Genomic DNA, 19866 nt, shown 5'->3' on the forward strand with positions numbered 1-19866 from the left:
GAACCTGAAGGTAAAATAACTATAGAAAGAATCCACCGCTTCCCACCTGAAAGAGATCCCAAATTAAAAACGCCAAGGAATATAATAGCTAAATTCCAAAATTACCAGATTAAAGAGAAATTACTGCAAGCAGCCAGAAAGAAACAATTTAAATATCATGGAACCACAGTCAGGATTACACAGGACCTTGCAGCCTCTACATTAAAAGACCATAGGGCATGGAACATGATATTCCGTAAGGCAAAGGGGCTTGGAATGCAGTCAAGGATTAACTACCCAGTGAAAATGAGCGTGATTTTTCAGGGAAGGAGATGGATATTCAACTAAATAGGGGACTTCCAAACATTCTTGATAAAAAGACCAGAGCTCAACAAATAATTTGATCTTCAAGTACAAGATTCAAGAGAGACATAAAAAGGTAAATGGGACAGAAAGATACAATATGTTGTTGATAAGGGCAAAATGTTTATATCCCTTCAAGGGAAGATGACACCTGCAACTCTTGAGAACTGTATTGCTATTATACCATATTAAAGGAGTATACATAAAGGGGGTGGATATAAGTTGACTTTGATGTAATGATAAAAAAAATTTAATCAAGTGGGTTAAATGGATCCAAGTAAGTGGATTAGTCTGAGCTAAGAAAATGTACTGAGAAAGGAGGAGGCAGGCAAGGGAAAAGACACAAAAACCTATTAGAGCAGAGGTAAAGAAGGGAGGGGGATGAGCATTGTTTGAACCTTACTCTCATCAGATTTGGCTCAAGAAGGGAATAGCATAATCAGTTAGGTGTGGAAATCTAACTTGCACTATAGGTAGTAGGAAGGGAAAGGGGAAAGAAAAGGGAGGGGGGATAGAAGGGAGGGAAGAAGCAGTAAGGGTGAAAGGGAAGAAAAGGGAAAGGGATAATAGAAGGGAGGTGGGACCAAAGGAGGCGCTGATCAAAAGCAAAACACTAGTGGGGGGGGGAGGAGAAAGGAGAAAGAAAAGCATAAACAGGGGGAAAAAAAGGATGGAGAAAAAGACACAGATAGTGATCATAACTGTAAATGTGAATGGAATGAACTCTCCTATAAAACAGAAACGTATAGCAGATTGGATTAAAAACCATAACCCTACAATATGTTGTTTACAGGAAACACATTTGAAAGAGAGTGACACATACAAGGTAAAGGTAAAACGCTGGAACAAAATATATTATGCTTCAGCTGAAATAAAAAAAGCAGGGGTAGCAATCCTGATCTCAGATAAAGCAAAAGCAAAAATAGATCTTATCAAAAGAGATAAGGAAGGAAACTACATCCTGCTAAAAGGCACCATAGACAATGAAGTAATATCATTACTAAACATATATGCAGCAAATGGTATAGCATTCAAATTCTTAGAGGAGAAGTTCAGGGAGTTACAGGAAGAAATAGACATCAAAACTATACTGGTGGGGGACTTCAACCTCCCCCTCTCTGAACTAGATAAATCTAACCACAAAATAAACAGGAAAGAAGTTAAGGAGGTGAATAGAATATTAGAAAAGTTAGGTATGATAGACCTGTGGAGAAAACTGAATGGGGATAGAAAGGAATATACTTTTTTCTTGGCGGTACATGGCACATACACAAAAATTGACCATGTACTAGGGCATAAAAACCTCACAATTCAATGCAGAAAGGCAGAAATAGTAAATGCATCCTTTTAAGATCATGATGCAATAAAAATTATATGTAATAAAGGGCCATGGAAAGATAGACTAAAAAATAATTGGAAACTAAATAATCTAATCCTAAAAAATGATTGGGTGAAAGAACAAATCATAGAAACAATCAATAATTTCATTCAAGAGAATGACAATAATGAGACAACATACCAAATCTTATGGGATGCAGCAAAAGCAGTTCTTAGGGGAAGTTTTATATCTCTAAATGCTTACATAAATAAAATAGAAAAAGAGGAGATCAATCAATTGGGCATACAACTAAAAAAACTTGAAAAAGAACAAATTAAAAACCCTCAATTAAACACCAAATTAGAAATATTGAAAACCAAAGGAAAAATTAATAAAATTGAAATTAAGAAAACTATTGAACTAATAAATAAAACTAAGAGCTGGTTTTATGAAAAAACCAATAAAATAGATAAACCTTTGGTTAATCTAATTAAAAAAAAAAGAAAGAAGAAAACCAAATTACTAGTATCAAGAATTAAAAGGATGAAACTACCACCAAGGAAGAGGAAATTAAAACAACAATTAGGAATTATTTTGCCCAACTATATGCCGACAAATTTGACAATCTTAGTGAAATGGATGTATATTTACAAAAATATAAATTGCCCAGATTAACAGAAGAGGAAGTACAATACTTAAATAACCCCATCTCAGAAAAAGAAATTGAACAAGTCATTGATGAACTCCCTAAGGAAAAATCTCCAGGGCCAGATGGATTTACATGTGAATTCTATCAAACATTTAAAGAACAATTAATTCCAATACTATATAAACTATTTGGCAAAATAGATAAAGAAGGAATCTTACCAAATTCTTTTTATGATACAAATATTGTGCTGATACCTAAACCAGGAAGAGTCAAAACAGAGAAAGAAAATTATAGACCAATTTCTTTAATGAATATAGATGCAAACATTTTAAGCAAAATATTAGCAAATAGATTACAGCAACTTATCACACGAATAATACACTATGACCAGGTAGGATTTATACCAGGAATGCAGGGCTAGTTCAATATAAGGAAAACTATCAGCATAATTCATCATATCAACACCAAAACTAACAGAAACCACATAATCATCTCAATAGATGAAGAAAAAGCTTTTGACAAAATACAACACCCATTCCTATTAAAAACACTAGAGAGCATAGGTATAAATGGAGTCTTCCTTAAAATAATAAATAGCATCTATCTAAAATCTTTAGCAAGCATAATATGTAACGGGGACAAGCTAGAAGCATTTCCAATAAGATCGGGGTGAAACAAGGATGTCCATTATCACCACTGTTATTCAACATCGTACTGGAAACATTAGCTTTAGCAATAAGAGAAGAAAAAGACATTGAAGGCATTAGAATAGGCAAAGAAGAAACAAAGCTATCACTCTTTGCAGATGACATGATGTTATACTTAGAGAATCCCAGAGAATCAAGTAAAAAACTACTTGAAATAATAAACAACTTTAGCAAAGTTGCAGGCTATAAAATAAACCCACATAAATCATCGGCATTTCTATATATTACCAACAAAGCCCAACAGCAAGAGATAGAAAGAGAAATTCCATTTAAACTTACTGTAGACATTATAAAATATTTAGGAGTCTGCCTACCGAAACAAATCCAGGAACTCTATGAACACAATTATAAAACACTTTTCACGCAAATAAAATCAGATCTAAATAATTGGAAAAACATCAGTTGCTCATGGGTAGGCTGAGCTAATATAATAAAAATGACAATTCTACCTAAGCTAATTTACTTATTCAGTGCCATACCAATCAAACTGCCAAAAATTATTTTATAGAGTTAGAAAAAATAATAACAAGATTCATTTGGAAGAACAAAAGGTCCAGAATATCAAGAGAACTAATGAAAAGAAATGCAGGGGAAGGTGGCCTAGCCATTCTAGATCTTAAATTATATTATAAAGCAGCAATCATCAAAACTGTTTGGTACTGGCTAAGAAATACAGTGGTGGATCAGTGGAATAGGTTAAGTACGCAAGACACAGTAGTCAATGACTATAGTAATATATTATTTGATAAACCCAAAGACCCCAGCTTCTGGGATAAGAACCTACTCTTTGAAAAAAAAACTGCTGGGAAAACTGGAAAAGAGTATGGCAGAAACTAGGCATAGACCAAAATCTCATACCATATACCAAAATAAAGTCAAAATGGGTACATGATTTAGATATAAAGGCTGATACTATAAGCAAACTGAGAGAGCAAGGAATAGTTTACTGTCAGATCTATGGAGAACAGAAGAATTCATGACCAAACAGGAGATAAAGAACATTACTAAAAGCAAAATAGATAATTTTGATTACATTAAATTGAAAAGTTTTTGCACAAACAAAGCCAATGCAAGTAAGATTAGAAGGAAGGTAGAAAATTGGGAAAGAATTTTTACAACTAGTCTCTCTGATAAGGGCCTCATTTCTAAAATATATAGAGAATTAAGTCAAATTTTAAGAATACAAGCCATTCCCCAATTGATAAGTAGTCAAAGGATAAGAACAGACAGTTCTCAGATGAAGAAATTAAAGCCATCTGCAGTCATATGAAAAAATGCTCTAAATCACTATTGATTAGAGAAATGCAAATCAAAACAACTCTGAGGTACCACATCACACCTATCAGAATGGCCAACATGACAAAACAGGAAAATGATAAATGTTGGAGAAGATGTGGAAAAATTGGAACACTAATGCATTGTTGGTGGAGTTGTGAAATGATCCAACTATTTTGGAGAGCAATTTGGAACTATGCCCAAAGGATATAAAAATGTGCATACCCTTTGACCCAACAATAGCACTTCTAGGGCTATATCCCAAAGAGATCACACAAACAGGAAAAGGACCTACATGTACAAAAATATTCATAGCATCTCTTTTTGTGGTGGCAAAGAATTGGAAATTGAGAGGATGCCCATCAATTGGGGAATGGCTGAGCAAGTTGTGGTATATGAATGTGATGGAATACTATTGTGCTATAAGAAATGATAAACAGGCTGACTTCAGAAAAACCTAGAAGACTTGTATGGTCTGATGCTGAATGAAGTGAGCAGAACGAAGAGAACATCGTACACAATAACAGCCACATTGTGTGATGACTAATATTGATAAACTTAACCCTTCCTGGCAACACAAGGATCTAAGACATCTCCAGAGGCCTTGTGTTGGAAAATGCTAACCACACCCAAAGAAAGAACTATGGAAGCCTAATTGTTATTTTTTTTCTCTTCTGTTGAGTTTTGTTTCCTCTTTCTGATGGTTCCTCCTATTGGTTTTAATTTCTACTTACAACGTCACTAATGTGAAAATATGTTTAATATGAATGCAAATGTATAGCCTTTATTAGATTGTGTGCCGTCTTGGGGAGGTGATGGGGAGGAAGGGGGAGAAAAATTTTAAACTCAAAAGTATATGGAAGTGATTATTGAAAAATCAAAATAAATTAATAAAAAAAAGAAAAAAGAAAAGAAAATACTTTTAATTTCATAGATACCTGGAAGGATCTCAGGGATCCTCAGGGGTTCCCAGACCCACTTTGAGAACTGCTGCACTGCATTAAAATCTTTTTTTCTTCAACCGTAACCTCCTAAACACCACAGAGAGGGTACCTGCCCCCAGATTTGATCATATTGAGAGCTAGGAATCTTTTTTAACTCCCATTTAATGCTTTCTTGGCAAATTTTACCCCCTTAGAATTATTTTTAGGATCTTCCCTTTCAACAAACCACTAAGGAATGTCAGAACGTCTAACCCCCTTTCCTCTAGTTTTCTCAATTCTGAGATTAATTTTGATCTATGCAAATGAAGGAGAGCAGAAAGGCATAGGAACAAATATCTCTAGGTAGAGCCATTTGCGATACCATCCTCTACCTCAGGGTTTCCCTTCATATTCCTACTTTTATTACATTTGTGACTCTGACAATAAACTTTCTCCAGGCTTTACCATTTATATCATCTTTAAACTGACAGACCTTGTGGAGTCATATCATTCCTATAAAGGAAACAGTTCTCTCCTCCTCTTCTCCCTCCTCTTCAGAAATTCTAATCTTCATTCCAAACTCTTCCTTAACTTTCAGTGTCAGGGGCCCTTTTTCCCATCATCCTTGTTATCACATTCTTTGGCCCTCCAACTCATTACATCCCTTTTTGGATCTTTTTTATTCTTTCTTTTCTCAATGAAGATGTTTTTCCTTTTTTTTTTTTTTTTTTGGCTAGGCAGTGGGGTTAAGTGACTTGCCCAGGTTCACACAGCTAGTAAGTGTTACATGTCTGAGGTGTCTGAGGTTGGATTTGAACTCAGGTCCTCCTGATTTCAGGGCCGGTGCTCTATCCACTGCATCACCTAGCTGCCCCTCCATTTTTTTTTAAAGAGCCCTTCATTCTCTCTGATTATCTAGAGAGGGCTGAGACATTTCTTGGACCTCACTGGCCATTATCATTAGTTTTCTTATATGAGTTCTGACCTTTGGAAGAAAGAGGAAAGGGAGGATTAGGAAGGTAAGAATATGTGAAAATCTCTCAGAGGATCAGAAAGTCTGGAAGATAGCAGGGTCATTTTTTTTTGTAATGAAATCTAATTTTGTAGTCAAAGACATTAGCAATAAAGTTGGGTGAAATGATAATGCTTCTAGATGAAAGGCACTCCTAAGTTACAAGGATAGAATTGTGTTATATGTTTTCTTCCTCCATGTTAAATTTCTACCCCTAGTTTTAACAACAGAGACTGAAATACTTGAAAACTGAAGCATGCTTTTTTTAAAAATAAATTTTTATTAATAATCTTTGTTTTTATATGGCTTAAATATCCCCATGTCCTCCTCCTGTTTCAGAGAACCATTCTTCATTAATAATTTTTTAAAAGAAAAAGAAATTTTAAAAAGCACAAAATGATCAATACATTAAAAAAGCTGACAATATGGGCAATGCTCCATACCCAGGGACTTCTCCCTCCTCTTTACTCTCAACCTCTTGCAAAAGGTTTGGGTAGATTTCTTCTCATATCTCTTCTTTGGGGCAAAACTTATCCTTTATAATTTTGCAGTATTTATTCTTGATTATTTTATGGTTGTTGTTCTTTCTACTTACATTATTATAATCATTGCGTACATTATTTTATTTCCTTTGCTTGCTTCACTTTATATCAGAAACTTGAAATGAGAGCATGCTTTATGTAAAGAATGTGGTAGAAACAGCAGTAGTGTATTTCACTCATCTCTTGGCTATGCTTCTGACTCTTCTACACCATGCCTTAGCTATCTTCTCACCCTGGAAAATTCTTCCATCCATGGCTTCTTCCTTTCATTGGTGAGTTCCTTCCAGAATCTCCATTTTGAGGAAGTGCCCTGGCCAGACATCCTGTATACTTCTCTTGAGTCTGCTTCTGATGCTTATTTATGGATATATATTCCCTTTTTTTCCCTTTCAGTAACCTCTTATATGTTGTCTTCCCCCACTGGAATAAAAGTTCCTTCAGGGCATGGACTACCTTTCTTTTTGCTTGTCTTAGTATCCCCAGAGTTTAGCATAGTGCCTGGCAAGTGCTTAAAACATGTTTGTTGACTTTATGCGATGGTGGGAAGATACATTGTGTATGTGGAAAGTGGAGGGGCAGAGGCCTGGTGAAGTTAATAGCAATGACTTCATGGTATAGTGGGACCATCATGGTGATCTGTGGTTCTTTTGTTTCTGTGTTTGTGTAAGCATCTGCCTTCAATTTTTCTGGGAGAGGCAGCCTAAGGGCATATACTCTTTTTGTTTTCCTTGGGTCATCTGTTTTGGTCTGTGATGTTATGTTATGGCTATATTACTATAAATCACCCCCATAAAGGCAAGATCAGTTATTCTAATGCTGTGTTCCAAATTCACATTAGGACTGTCTATCTGATTATGCCAGTCAAGTTCTCTATGTTGTCTCTGAGATTACAACACCCTAACAAGGATACCAAAATGTGGCTCCTGTCCAGAGCTAATGGTTCATTGCATTGAGCTAGTAAAATGGTTAGATATTGTAGTTGAAATCAGAGGAATATAACCAGTGTCCACTAGTCCAACAATGTGTTTATAATCTCAGTTTCAGTCATGGGTATGATCAGAGTGGAGTAGTGAGTAAAGCATTAGATTTCAAATAGGAAAACCTAGGTTTAAGTCCCATTTAGGACAATTGCTAAATGATCAAGTCATTCAACCTCTCTGTGCCTCATTTTTTTCATATAGAAAATGAGGTGTTTGGACTCAATGGTTTTTAACTTCCCTTCAATCTCTAAATCCTATTATCTATGGCTAAAAGTGATCACAGAAGTCATCTAATTCAACTTCCTTATTTTGTAGATCAGGAAACTGAAGCCCAGAGAGATTAAATGACTTGCCCAAGGTCACACAGGCCATATATATCAGAGGCAGTGATTGAATGCATGTCCTCTGTCCCCACAGCCACTGCTTTTTCTACAGTACCATGCTACCTCTTTCTGCCTTTAGGTAGAGAGGTACAGGTGGGTTGACCAGGGGTTTTAGGTACAGAGCTAGAAAGTAAGTTAGTCTGGGATGGGAGAATGCTGTGAGGAACATGTGGAAACAAGATCATGGAAGGTCTGGAGGTCTTTCACTGTGCATTCCAAAACCCAGTGTAGGAGTACCTAGAAGAGGAAATTTAATCATCAAGTGTGGAATCATCAGAAATGATCTTAGTAAGATAATGGATACTTTAAGCAAAAATTACATCTGATTACCTCAAGTTCACCTCAAGGCCTATCTGGAAATGCCCAAATCTATAAAAACAGTTCATCGTGGAGACCAAGACATCCAGTGTTACTGTATGGGTAATCTCTCCTTTGTCAGACCATATTATCCTTTTCTTTGTCCCATGACTTTGTGTACTTTTCCCATAAGTTTGTCATTGCAGAAAACATTGTAATTACTATTTTGGAAAAAGAACTAGGTATAGTCAAATATTTGGAAGCCCCATATTGATGATGTTTGGTAACTCATTAACATTCCCATCACTCGTATCTCAAATAATAAACAGATCTGTGGGCATTGTTTTTCTTTTCTTTTTCATAATTAAAATTAATTTTTTAATTCTGAACTTAAACACTAAATAAAATAAGCATTTTTTATATATTGTAGAACAGATGGAGGAGATTATACATGAAACTTTAAACTATTATAAAAAGTTTCTTTCTTTTTTTTTAAAGCATATAATAAATTCAACATGCAACTTTCAAAACTGTCCTACTTATCTGTCATTCCTTCTGGTTTCCTTCTGTTCTCTTTTTATTTATTTATTTTTGTAATTATCAGTTCATTTAAGTCTTCACAGGTTTTTCTGACACTGTCTCTTTCATCATTTCTTATGGCACAATAGTATTTGATTGCATTTATATACCATGATTTGTTTGACCATTCTCCAGTTCACAGGCACTTTTAAAGCTTCTACTTCTTCGCCACCACAAAAAAGAAATACTAAAAGTGTTTTTGTAATATGGACCCCTTTCCTCTTTCTTTGATCTCTTTGAGATAAAAGCCTAGTAGTGGTATCAATGGGAGAAAGAGCTTGCAAAATTTAGTGATTTGGGGGACATAGTTCCAAAGGGCTTTGCCATTTCTTTCTCCAGCTTATTTTACAGATGAGGAAACCAAGGCAAACAGGGTTATGTGACGTGGCCAGGGTCATAACTGCTAGTAAGTGTCTGAGATAAGATTTGAACTTAGGAAGATGAGTCTCCCTGACTCTAGGCTTGGCACTCTATCTACTGTGCCATCTAGCTGTGCTTGCCTATTCATAGTCTTTCATCATTTATCAGTTGGGGAATTGCTCTTATTCTTATACATTTGAATCAGTTCCTCATATATGTTGAAAATGAGATCTTTATCAGAGAAATTTTCTGTGAAGATTTTCCCCCCATTTAATTGTATTACTTTTAATGTTAACTTCGCTGGTTTTGCTTGGGTAAAAACTTTTAAATTTTATGTAATCAAGATAATCTGTATTTTCTTTTCTGATCCAGTCTCTTCCTTGTTTGGTAATGAACTCTTTCCCTGTCCTTAAGGTCTTAAAGGTAATTGCCTCTTTGCTCCTCTAATGTGTTTATAATGTGACCTTTTTTTTGGAGCTTATCTTGGAATACGGTATGAGGTATAGGTCTAAATATAATTTCTGCCATATTACTTTCTAGTTTTCCTAGTAGTTTTTGTTGACCAGTGAGTTCTTTCCTCAGTAGCTTGTGTCTTTGGGTTTATCAAATACCAGGCCACTGTATTTGTTTATTTCTGCATACTGTGTATCTATTCTGTTCCATTGATTAACCTCTCTACCAGTCTGCAAAAGAGTCCCAAGCAATGTCCAGGATTTTGTATTCAATCACTTCTTGCCCATCTGGGATCTGTCAGAATCTGTTTAGCAGGAAACTTAAGAGACCTGAGAACCAGGCCTCACGAAGGTCGCATCCACTCATCTGTCTGGTTGGTTGGCATCAGAATATAGCTTATATGAGGAAGTTCTGTGACAAAATATGGAGGAAGAAAAAACTGATATGGAATATACCCTGACACCTGGCAAAGGGGCTTCTAGGCCTTTCTTGATATGAAGAAGACCCCTACCTGGACAGGGGAGAGAGATCAAATATAAAAGCTGTCCCTTTCTTGTTCCTGACTCAATTTGAAAGTCCCATGGGAAAATTGTAGCCATCCATGGAACCTGACTCCTTAAAGGAAGGATTTTTAATTTGGGGATAATGAACATAATTACAAAAAAAAATTTTTTTTTTGGTAACTGCATTTTAGTTTCACTTCTTGTGTTAACCTATGTTTTATTTTATGCATTTTATAACATTAATCTGAGAAGCGATCCAAAGGCTTTATCAGATAGCCAAAGGGGTCCATCACCCCTAAAAAGGTTGAGAACCTCTGTAGACTAAGATAAGACTAGTTTCTTTGGCTGTCCTCTCCACTGTTCAATCATTCTGAGCTTGAAATCCACAAAAAAATTCCTGGTATTTCTCAGATGAACGTCTGTCCAGTCATACCTATCTCACATTCTATTTGTAAGGTTAATTCTGCAAACATAAGTACAAAACTTCCCTGTTACATTTCATCTTGTTAGATTCAGCCCAGCATTCTATCCTGACAAGAGCTTTTTGGATCCTGACTCAAATATCGTGTTAATAATACCTCTTGGATACAGAAATATAATAAATATTGTTAAAATTGTTAAATAATGCAGGGCCAACCACAGTAGGGCACTTAAAAACCATCAATTACTACTATTCTGGTCCAGCTATTCAGCCAGTTCTGATGTACTATTGTTTAGCCAACGTTTGTTCATTTTGTTCATAATCATAGCAAGATAAACTTTATCAAATCAAATTAGAGTGTAGGTAATTAATTAGTTAGTCATTTCTTCAATCTATTAGTCTAGTTACTCTATTAAAAAAGGCAATGAACTGAATCTGGTATGACCTGTTCTTAATGAAGTCATGTTGACTCCTTTCTCATGATTCATACACACTATCTTCTCTGGTTTCTTTGGTTGTCAAATAACACTTTCCAAACCTTATGCAGACAGAAGTGGCATTGTCACATTAGTTCAGAATCCCAAATCTTTAGGGCTGTAACTAGTAATTCTGACACTTGGAGAGAGCATCATAAAAACCACCCAGGGTAAGAAATAAGACAAATTAACTTGAAGGTATGGTACATTTGGAAGAAAGATGAGATCTCATCGCAGAAGACATTCTGGGAAACTACCTTTTAGGAGGGGAAATAGAGTACTCAGGATGCTATACATCTGCTCTTTCTTAGAAAGTTGCTATTTAGGGTATAAAGGAAGCAGGGCAGGGTTGAACCAGGAAAGATGTTTTGCCACTGGGAATGGGCAGTAAGTATGCCATCTGATGGTCTCTTAATTTAATTATTCTTGCTAACTGGGTGCTAAGCTCAGTTGTGTCTTCCTTTTGAAAAAGCACAAGTTCTTTCAATGACTCCTAAATTTTGATTCCCTGAGAAGTCCTAGACACTCCTGCTTAGTTTTGGCTTTGTACATCTCCGGTCATAAGTAGTCCTTTAAATATTCATTTAGGACTTTATGAAATATATTAATTAATATGAAAATTATGAAATACAATCAATTATAAAATACAATACAAATCTAAAATTGCTCTCAGTTGGAAAACTCATTGACATAGGTTAATTATGAATGACCTCCTTCCCTACTGCCTCCATCACAGTCTTAGTTTTCACCTGCAGTGAAAACTATTGCTTATAATAGAGACTCCCTGAAACTGCCAAGAACAATCCCTTGAATTGTTGATAGCTTCTCCACCTGAGAAGCAGCTTTGTTGAGGTTGCCTCCCTTAAATATGTCCCAAATAAAATCCGTCCTTATTGAATCTGTTGAGAGTATCCTTGGCTGGATCTTAAGGATTAGCTTACACTGACTTAGTGTCTATTCCTACAGCACAGGGAATAAATACATCAATATGCCAAAGATCATGATTTTGTCCTTGTGGGAACTCCCTCACAGCGGATCACAATCCATTTGTAAATTACTAGATAAATCTTAGGTGCAGAGAAGTTCAGTGATTTGCCCATGCTAATTGGCATTAATTAGTTAATTAATAGCAATTGCCATTGCTAGTAAGTGTAAGATGCAGGGGAATGCTGGGGTCAGCTTGACTTGTGAGAGGTGATTGTGAAATTTTCATTGTGGACATTTATACTTCAGAAATCAACAAAAACTACAAATCAAGGCTTGATTTATTATTTTGTTGATTTTCTAGACTTAAGAAGGTGACAGAAGGGGCAGCTAGGTGCCACAGTGGATAGGGCACTGGCCCTGGAGTCAGAAAGACCTGAGTTCAAATCCAGCCTCAGATACTTGACACTAACTATGTGACCCTGGGCAAGTCATTTAACCCTGATTGCCTCACCAAAAGAAAGTAATAGAGAAAATATTTATAAGGCAGATTAAACTTAAAAATATACTGTCTACACATATGGGTGTGTATATATTATATAAAATTTTTATTTATTTATTTTTTCAGGAGAACTGATTGTTAAGCATTTACTATCACGCTGCTGATCAGAGGATGAATATGAACCCAGGTTTTCTTGACTCTAAATCCAGCACTTTACCCCAGGCCTCTCACAGTTCATTGAAGTCCTGGTCACATGTGACCCACCAGTGGAGAATCCCTTTTGCCCCTTCCCTTACCCTAGACCTTCCAGAATTCATCTTGGTACCAGATAGACTAGAAGATCCCATACCATTTGAAATACTCTTCTTAATTTTCCTGCCAATACCTTCTTCCCTTCTCCCTCTTCTAGATGAACACTGAAAATCCCACCCCTGTAAAAAGGGCCTACCTTTTCCTTCCCAGTGACAGTGGGTGGGACCCTTTGAGGTTCCCTGCCCTGTTGAGCTGATATTCACATGATTTGGATGAGTAGGGAGTGACCAACTATAATCCTTCCAATAACATGGAGGACTTCCCACCTTCCTATGTTCCCTTCTGGCTTGGTACTAGAGCAAGTCTTCCAGACACCTGGGAACTGGTATCTGACAACCTAATTGAATATATGTGCCAGATTAAAGAGGGATATCTTATCTGATCAGTGTGCCCACAGGCAATGTCTGCATGAGCTTTTTTTTTCTTTTCTTTTTATAGTCATCTCTGGGATAGAGGTAGAGTTTGACTGGATCATAGATTTAAAGCTTCAGAGACCTTGAGGGCCATCTAGTCCAACTGTCCCCTTTTCAGAGGAGCAATTTGAAGTCGGGAGAATATAAGTGACCTCTAAAGTCACACCGATATTTTGCGGCAGAGCTGAAATTTGAACTCGGGTCCTCTGACTTCAAATTCAGTACTTTTCACACTGTATCATGTTCATGAGAATAAATGGGTGAAAACCCACTAGAAAAAGACTTTACATTTGGAGTCTTTGAGAAAATTGATGAATTGTAATTATTCATTCTCTCCTCATCTAGTTCCCTACAGAAATCTTTACTCTTCTCTATTGCTTTATAATTCTCCTCCCTTCTTCTTTCAATCTCCCATTCTCCTTCTTCCCCTCCCTTCCTTACATCCTCCCTCACTTTTTCCTTTCCTCTCTCTTTTCCTTCCCTTCCTCCCTCCTTTTCATCTGCCTTTACTTCCCTTTTTCCCTTCTTCTTTCCCTCCCTCTCTCCCTTCATTCTTTCCTTCCTCCCTCCTTTCCTTCTTTCCTCCTTCCTCTCCCCTCTTTCCTTGCTTCCTTTTCTTCCTTCTTTTCCTTTTTCTTTCCTTCCTTCCTTCTTTCATCCCTCCATCCCTCTTTCCCTTCTTTCCTTCCTTCCTTTTTTCTTTCTTTCTTTCTTTCATCAAATTCCTAAAAATATGAAAAAGTTTACAAACCTCAACTGCCAATTCAAAGTATTCACTCCTCATTTTCTTTGCAGGATCAGGAACTCTGATCCCCCATGGATGTATTCCCTCCCTTGCCAAGATTTTAAACAATGAGATTATATTGGGTAAGTGGTGTGCTTGGAGATGTGGCTGCTTATTTTCAGTGAAGGATGTCCTACTGTTCTAGAATTGCAACCTGTGTTCCTGAGAGTTGGTTGACTTTGAAGGGAATAATGGCCTTGAGGTTTATGCATTCAGTGAGAGCTTTGGTCCCTAGCATGTGGAGGTCTGAAGGCTTTACTTAATCTTTATTAGTAATTAAGAATTGGTAGCCAGTAGAGAGCCCCGGAAATTCTCCCCTTATACCACTTCTTATCTGCCTCATGTCCATAAAGAGTCTTTGGCCACTTTCTTCAATTTGCATCTCAATTAGTTCAGCAAATCCCCTAGGTCATCCATTTTGGAGGGTTAATTTAACCTCAAATGAGCTAATTCCTTTTCCTTTCAACCAGGGCATGAAATCACCCAGCCTACAGGGGCCACTGCTCTCCATCCTCTCTCCTTTTCTGTTCATTGCCTAGCAACGTTTTAACATTTTGACCTTTGGGAAAACCAATATAATGTTATGACACAAATCCCAGGCCATGCCGATCATGAGATTGGCTATTGTTATATTCCCATAACTTTACTTGGTCACTAAACCAATGCTGTTAATTGACAGCTTTTTCTACAGTAGAAAAGCTACAAATGATGCTTTCTCCTTCTTGAGAGTGGGGGTAGAGTATTATAGTTAGAAGACAATATTTTCCTAATGCCCAAATTAGTACACATATCTGATAAATACTTGGTTTTAAATTTGTGAATAGGGTAAAATACTTGAAATTGGATCTGCCCTCTGAAAATCTGCAACTTACGGTGGTAGTAAAAATACTGTAAGGAAAGAGATTAAAGTTTTTGAGCTTGTCCACCCTTTAACATGCTGCTACCTTTTGTGTTGTGACAGAACAGGTGAGAGAGATGACACCTGAATTTATATCTTCCTTTTCCATCTATACATCTCCCTCTTCTCTGATTCTGACTGTGTTTGCTATTCCTTCCTCATCTTTAACCCTTCTTTACCTCTATTTTTACTGATCCAGTCCTTCGTACGATATTTACTTCATAATGTGCACAATACAATGTTAATATTGGAGGAGGCAGAAGGGCACAGTCCCAGCCCTCGAAGATCTATGAGAAGTCTTATTGGGGTGACAGGACATAAGAAGATAACATGGCACAAAAGGCTATTGCTATGGCATAAAGCTATTGGTAGTGATTGACCAAATGAAAGAATAAATATTAGAGAATTTCAGAAGATTTCAGAGGACTTTCCTTTCTAGTATATTTTAAAACTTCCTTTGTTTTAGGCTTTAGCAAGGCAGCTAGGTGGTGCAGTGGATAGAATTCTAAGCCTTGAGTCAGGACGACTTATCTTCTTGAGTTCAAATCTGGCCTAGCTTTGTGACCTTGGGCGAGTCTCTTAACCCTGTTTGCTTTAGTTTCATGATCGGTAAAAAGAAATGGCAAATCATTCTAGTATCTTTGCCAAGAAAACCCCAACTGGGGTCATGAAAAGTCAGACATGATTGAGCAACAACAACAAAAAGTGTTTCAGGCTTTATTTTGAACTTGAAAATCAGACCTTCATACTCCTAAATGAATTAAAAAAAGTTTCTTAAGTTCCTACTACATACCCAACATTGAGAGTAGTATTAATTTCTGTCACATTTCCTCTCTTCCCTTTTCCTTACTTTGGCTCTCTTTCTTTGCTACACAAGGTGTCTTTTAGTCTCTACCCCCAACTTCCTTGGTCCATTAGTATCTTTTGTTTTCATGTTTTAAATTCCCTATTGAGACTTAACATTTTTCCTTTCTTTGTATCTCAAGTTTTTGGGTCCAGTGTTGTTAAATAGAAACATTCCTTGTCAACTGCATATTGACTTAGAAAATCACAAATTAATCTATGTTGTATTTTATGTGTTTTGTTAAACATTTCCCAATTACATTTTAATTTTATTTTGAACAGTGGAATTTGGGGGGCCTGTGGGCTGCAAGTTTGACACCTCTGGTTTGGTCCACTATTTTTCATGTTTGCTCTGGATTCCTTCAGATCTCCAGCCTAGAGAATACATCCTTAATTACTTTAAGAGTAGTTGACATTTGTCCAGCATTTGAATGGTGGTGGGGTAGAAATAGTATGTAATAAAGGTATGATAGATGCCAAACAGTTCTCCAACCTAGAGGACACACCTCTATAATAATATAACATAACATAACATAACATAACATATAATAAAAATAGCTGACATTTATACAACACTTGAGTAGTAGTGGGGCAGGGGTAGTCAGGATGTAGTTGATGCAGCATGGTCTAATGGTTAGTGAGCTGGTTTCTGAACCAAGAAGATATGGGTTGAAGTCCCTCCTCTGACACATAGTGATGGTGTGATCCTCAGCAAGTCATTTAAACTCTGAGTGTTCTAGGCAATTCTCTAAAACTTCAAATTACAGAGATAGTGGTTACTTTATTGATAGAGGGAATTGATTCATTAAGAGCTCCAATACCAATGAAATCACAGTTCTAGTCTCTATCTTCTGTCTCTGGTGGTTTCTATGCTGTCTTATTTCAGTCTCTGAAGAACTCTGTGATGTAAATGCTATTATCCCTATTTTTCAGATAAGGAATCTGAGACTCAGGGGTCATGTCTTATTTATTTATAGTCACATAGTTACTAAGGTTCAGAGGTAAGATTCAAATCTATGTCTTCCTGACTACAGATTTAGTATCATAGCCACATTGCCTTTCCTTGACTAGATATTGACCATTCCTACTTCATCCATGCTTCAGAAAGATCTGGGAAGAAGACCGGCACAGGGACCTCTGGCAACCATTTTATGCTTTACAGCGAGTCAGTGCCCAATATGTACAGACATCTTCCACTGAGAGGTTTTATTTGGTGAAAACCAAGTACTGAAGTCCTGGGAATGTACTCTTCTGTAAATAGGAATACTCAGTTTTAGTGCCAATGGATTAAACAGAGAGGATTTCAAATTTGAAAGGAGTACTCTTCCTAATATGGTTTCAGACAACCATTTATTCGAGTTAGGCTGAATAAATATGGCACAAAAAATAGTGAGATGGACAGATAGAAAGAACATTTGGAAAATTACTTGCAAAAAAAAAGTAAGTTTAATAAGCATAAGGGGATCCCGTTGTATCATATTAAAAGGTATGTTCAGATACAAGTACGTTATAACAAGTTTTTGTCGATAAACTCTCTGAATATCAGTCTCCTTATTTGTAAACTGTATAGGTTGGACTAGATGAATTGGAAGGTCCTTTCTAGTTCTAACAATCCATAAATGGATTAATCCATGTAGTTTTTATGTTTTGCTCTATGGGTGTCAGCCATGAATTTTAATGATGGCATTCATAGTAATTGTCATGCAGTAACTTGGTCACAAGCAGAGAGGTAAGTTTCTATTGTCAAGTGGCATGGAGTAGTTAAGGGGTATGATCAGGTGGTAGTGGGTATAGGGCATGCTTGGGACCAGTGAATTGAGTTCCATTTATTGAGAGTCAGTTTGTTGTGAAGAGTACTAGTGTCAGGATATAATTTCAACTCATATCCTTCCTATAACACTGAAGATCTGCGGGACTTTGAGAAAACCAAGTAACCTCTCTGAGCCTCATTTTTCTCATCTGTAAAATGGGGATTGTAGTATGTTAGAGTTTTTGTGAGAATCAAATGAGATAATCATGTAAAAGTGTTTTATAAATGATTAATTACAAAATAAATCTGCTCTGATTATAGTTTTGACAAATATTCACTAGTCCAATATTTGTTTTGGAAGGCACAACCATATCTCTTCCATTTAGAATCCCCACTTAGTGTCCATATTTCTGATTCTCTTTTCATTCTCTTTCCTTTAGGCAACTTCAGAATTGGCTCTGCTGACTAAGTCAATGGGTGGAGGCAATCGCTCTGTGGTTTATGAGTTTGTATTAATGGGACTCACCAATTCTTGGGGACTGCAGCTTTTTCTCTTTCTGTTCTCTTCTGTATTTTATATGGCAAGCATGCTGGGTAACTTCCTCATTGTTCTCACAGTGATCTCTGAGCCTCATCTACACTCCCCCATGTACTTCTTGCTGGCCAATCTCTCTTTCATTGACATGATTGATTCCTGCATTGTGACCCCAAAAATGATTTATGATCTTTTTAAGAAGCATAAATTAATCTCCTTTGGAGGCTGTGTTTCTCAGATCTTTTTTATTCATTGCATTGGTGGTGTAGAGATGGTGCTCCTCATAGCTATGGCCTTTGACCGTTATATTGCAATATGTAAGCCTCTTCATTACTTGACCATTATGAACCTGAGAATTTGCATTGGTATTCTGATATCTGGCTGGATCATTGGCCTCATCCATTCATTGATTCAATTAGCCTTTGTGATAAAGTTGCCCTTCTGTGGTCCCAACAAAGTAGATAGTTTTTATTGTGACCTTCCTCGGTTCATAAAACTTGCCTGCACAGATACCTATAAGCTACAGTTCTTAGTCACTGCCAACAGTGGGTTTATCTCTCTTGGTGCCTTCTTCATTTTGATAGTCTCCTACATCATCATTCTAACCACTGTCCGACAGCACTCTTCTGGTGGGTCATCCAAGGCCCTCTCCACACTGTCAGCTCATATCACCGTAGTGATCTTGTTTTTTGGTCCATGCATCTTTGTCTACATGTGGCCATTTCCTACATTGTCACTGGACAAATTTCTTGCCATATTTGACTCAGTGATCACGCCTTTTCTGAATCCAACCATCTACACATTCAGAAACAAGGAGATGAAAATGGCGATGAAAAGATTGTGGGTTCAGCTCATGAAGTCTCAGACTTTCTCTTAAAAGATTTGGATGGTTGGACTCAATGGACCAGAGCATCTAAGGAAAAGGAAGCTTTCAGGTTTACAGAGACTATATTTCAGACATCAGCTGATTCACAGCAGTATTAGAAGTTAAAGATACATAAATATGTAATGGTGATCTGTGAACCAAACAACATAAGACTTGGGCAGCTAAGTGGCTCAGTGGAGAGAGTGCTGGACCTGGAGTCAGGAAAAACTGAGTTCAAATCTGGCCCCAGACACTAACTAGCTGTGTGACCCTGGGCAAGTCACTTAATTTCTACCTGTCTCAGTTTCCTCATCTGTAAAATGAGATTACTAAGAGTACCTACCTCCCAGGATTGTTTTGACAATAAAATGAGATAATATTTGTAAAATGCTTTGCAAAACTTAAATCAATATATAAATGGGTAATATATAAAAGACCTCTGGTGTGTCCTCCCTATGTCTTTCCCTAGCCTTCCTATGGTACGCCTATTTTTGCTAATATCCGAAGAGTAGATGAATTCACTTTCTGTAAAGGGGCTCACAGAGCTGATGTGCTCCTAACCCGCCTTCTACTCTTGTGTATAATGCCATAATAGAGATTTCTATTTGATATTACATTGATTGTATTGTTCACTGTCAATATTCCGTGACCAAATACTGATGCATGTAATATGTCATCCTTTGTATATGAAGAGGATACTTCTGACCTGGCAGATTTAATCCACATTCATAGGATCATAGATTTAGAACTAGAAGAGACCTTAGAAGTCACTGAGTCCATTTGACAGGTAAGGAGACTGAGGCTTAGAGAAGATGAGGTA

The 19866-nt window shown here is 36.8% G+C and overlaps 1 protein-coding gene across 1 annotated transcript; it reads left to right on the forward strand.

Moving 5' to 3' along the window:
* The first annotated feature begins 18104 nt into the window (after positions 1-18104).
* On the forward strand, positions 18105-19058 carry LOC114028348 (olfactory receptor 4F3/4F16/4F29-like). The gene has a single exon (XM_027842599.1). It carries the CDS (start codon positions 18120-18122, stop codon positions 19056-19058), a length of 939 nt encoding a protein of 312 aa, XP_027698400.1. The 5' UTR covers positions 18105-18119.
* Positions 19059-19866: the final 808 nt, after the last annotated feature.

The sequence above is a fragment of the Vombatus ursinus genome, unplaced genomic scaffold (genome assembly GCF_900497805.2).
Source record: "Vombatus ursinus unplaced genomic scaffold, bare-nosed wombat genome assembly UNPS02014880.1, whole genome shotgun sequence".
Lineage (NCBI taxonomy): Eukaryota > Metazoa > Chordata > Mammalia > Diprotodontia > Vombatidae > Vombatus > Vombatus ursinus.

Excerpts from the sequence above, each read along its gene's own strand:
- LOC114028348 (XM_027842599.1), top strand. The coding sequence starts at position 18,120 with ATGGGTGGAGGCAATCGCTCTGTGGTTTATGAGTTTGTATTAATGGGA.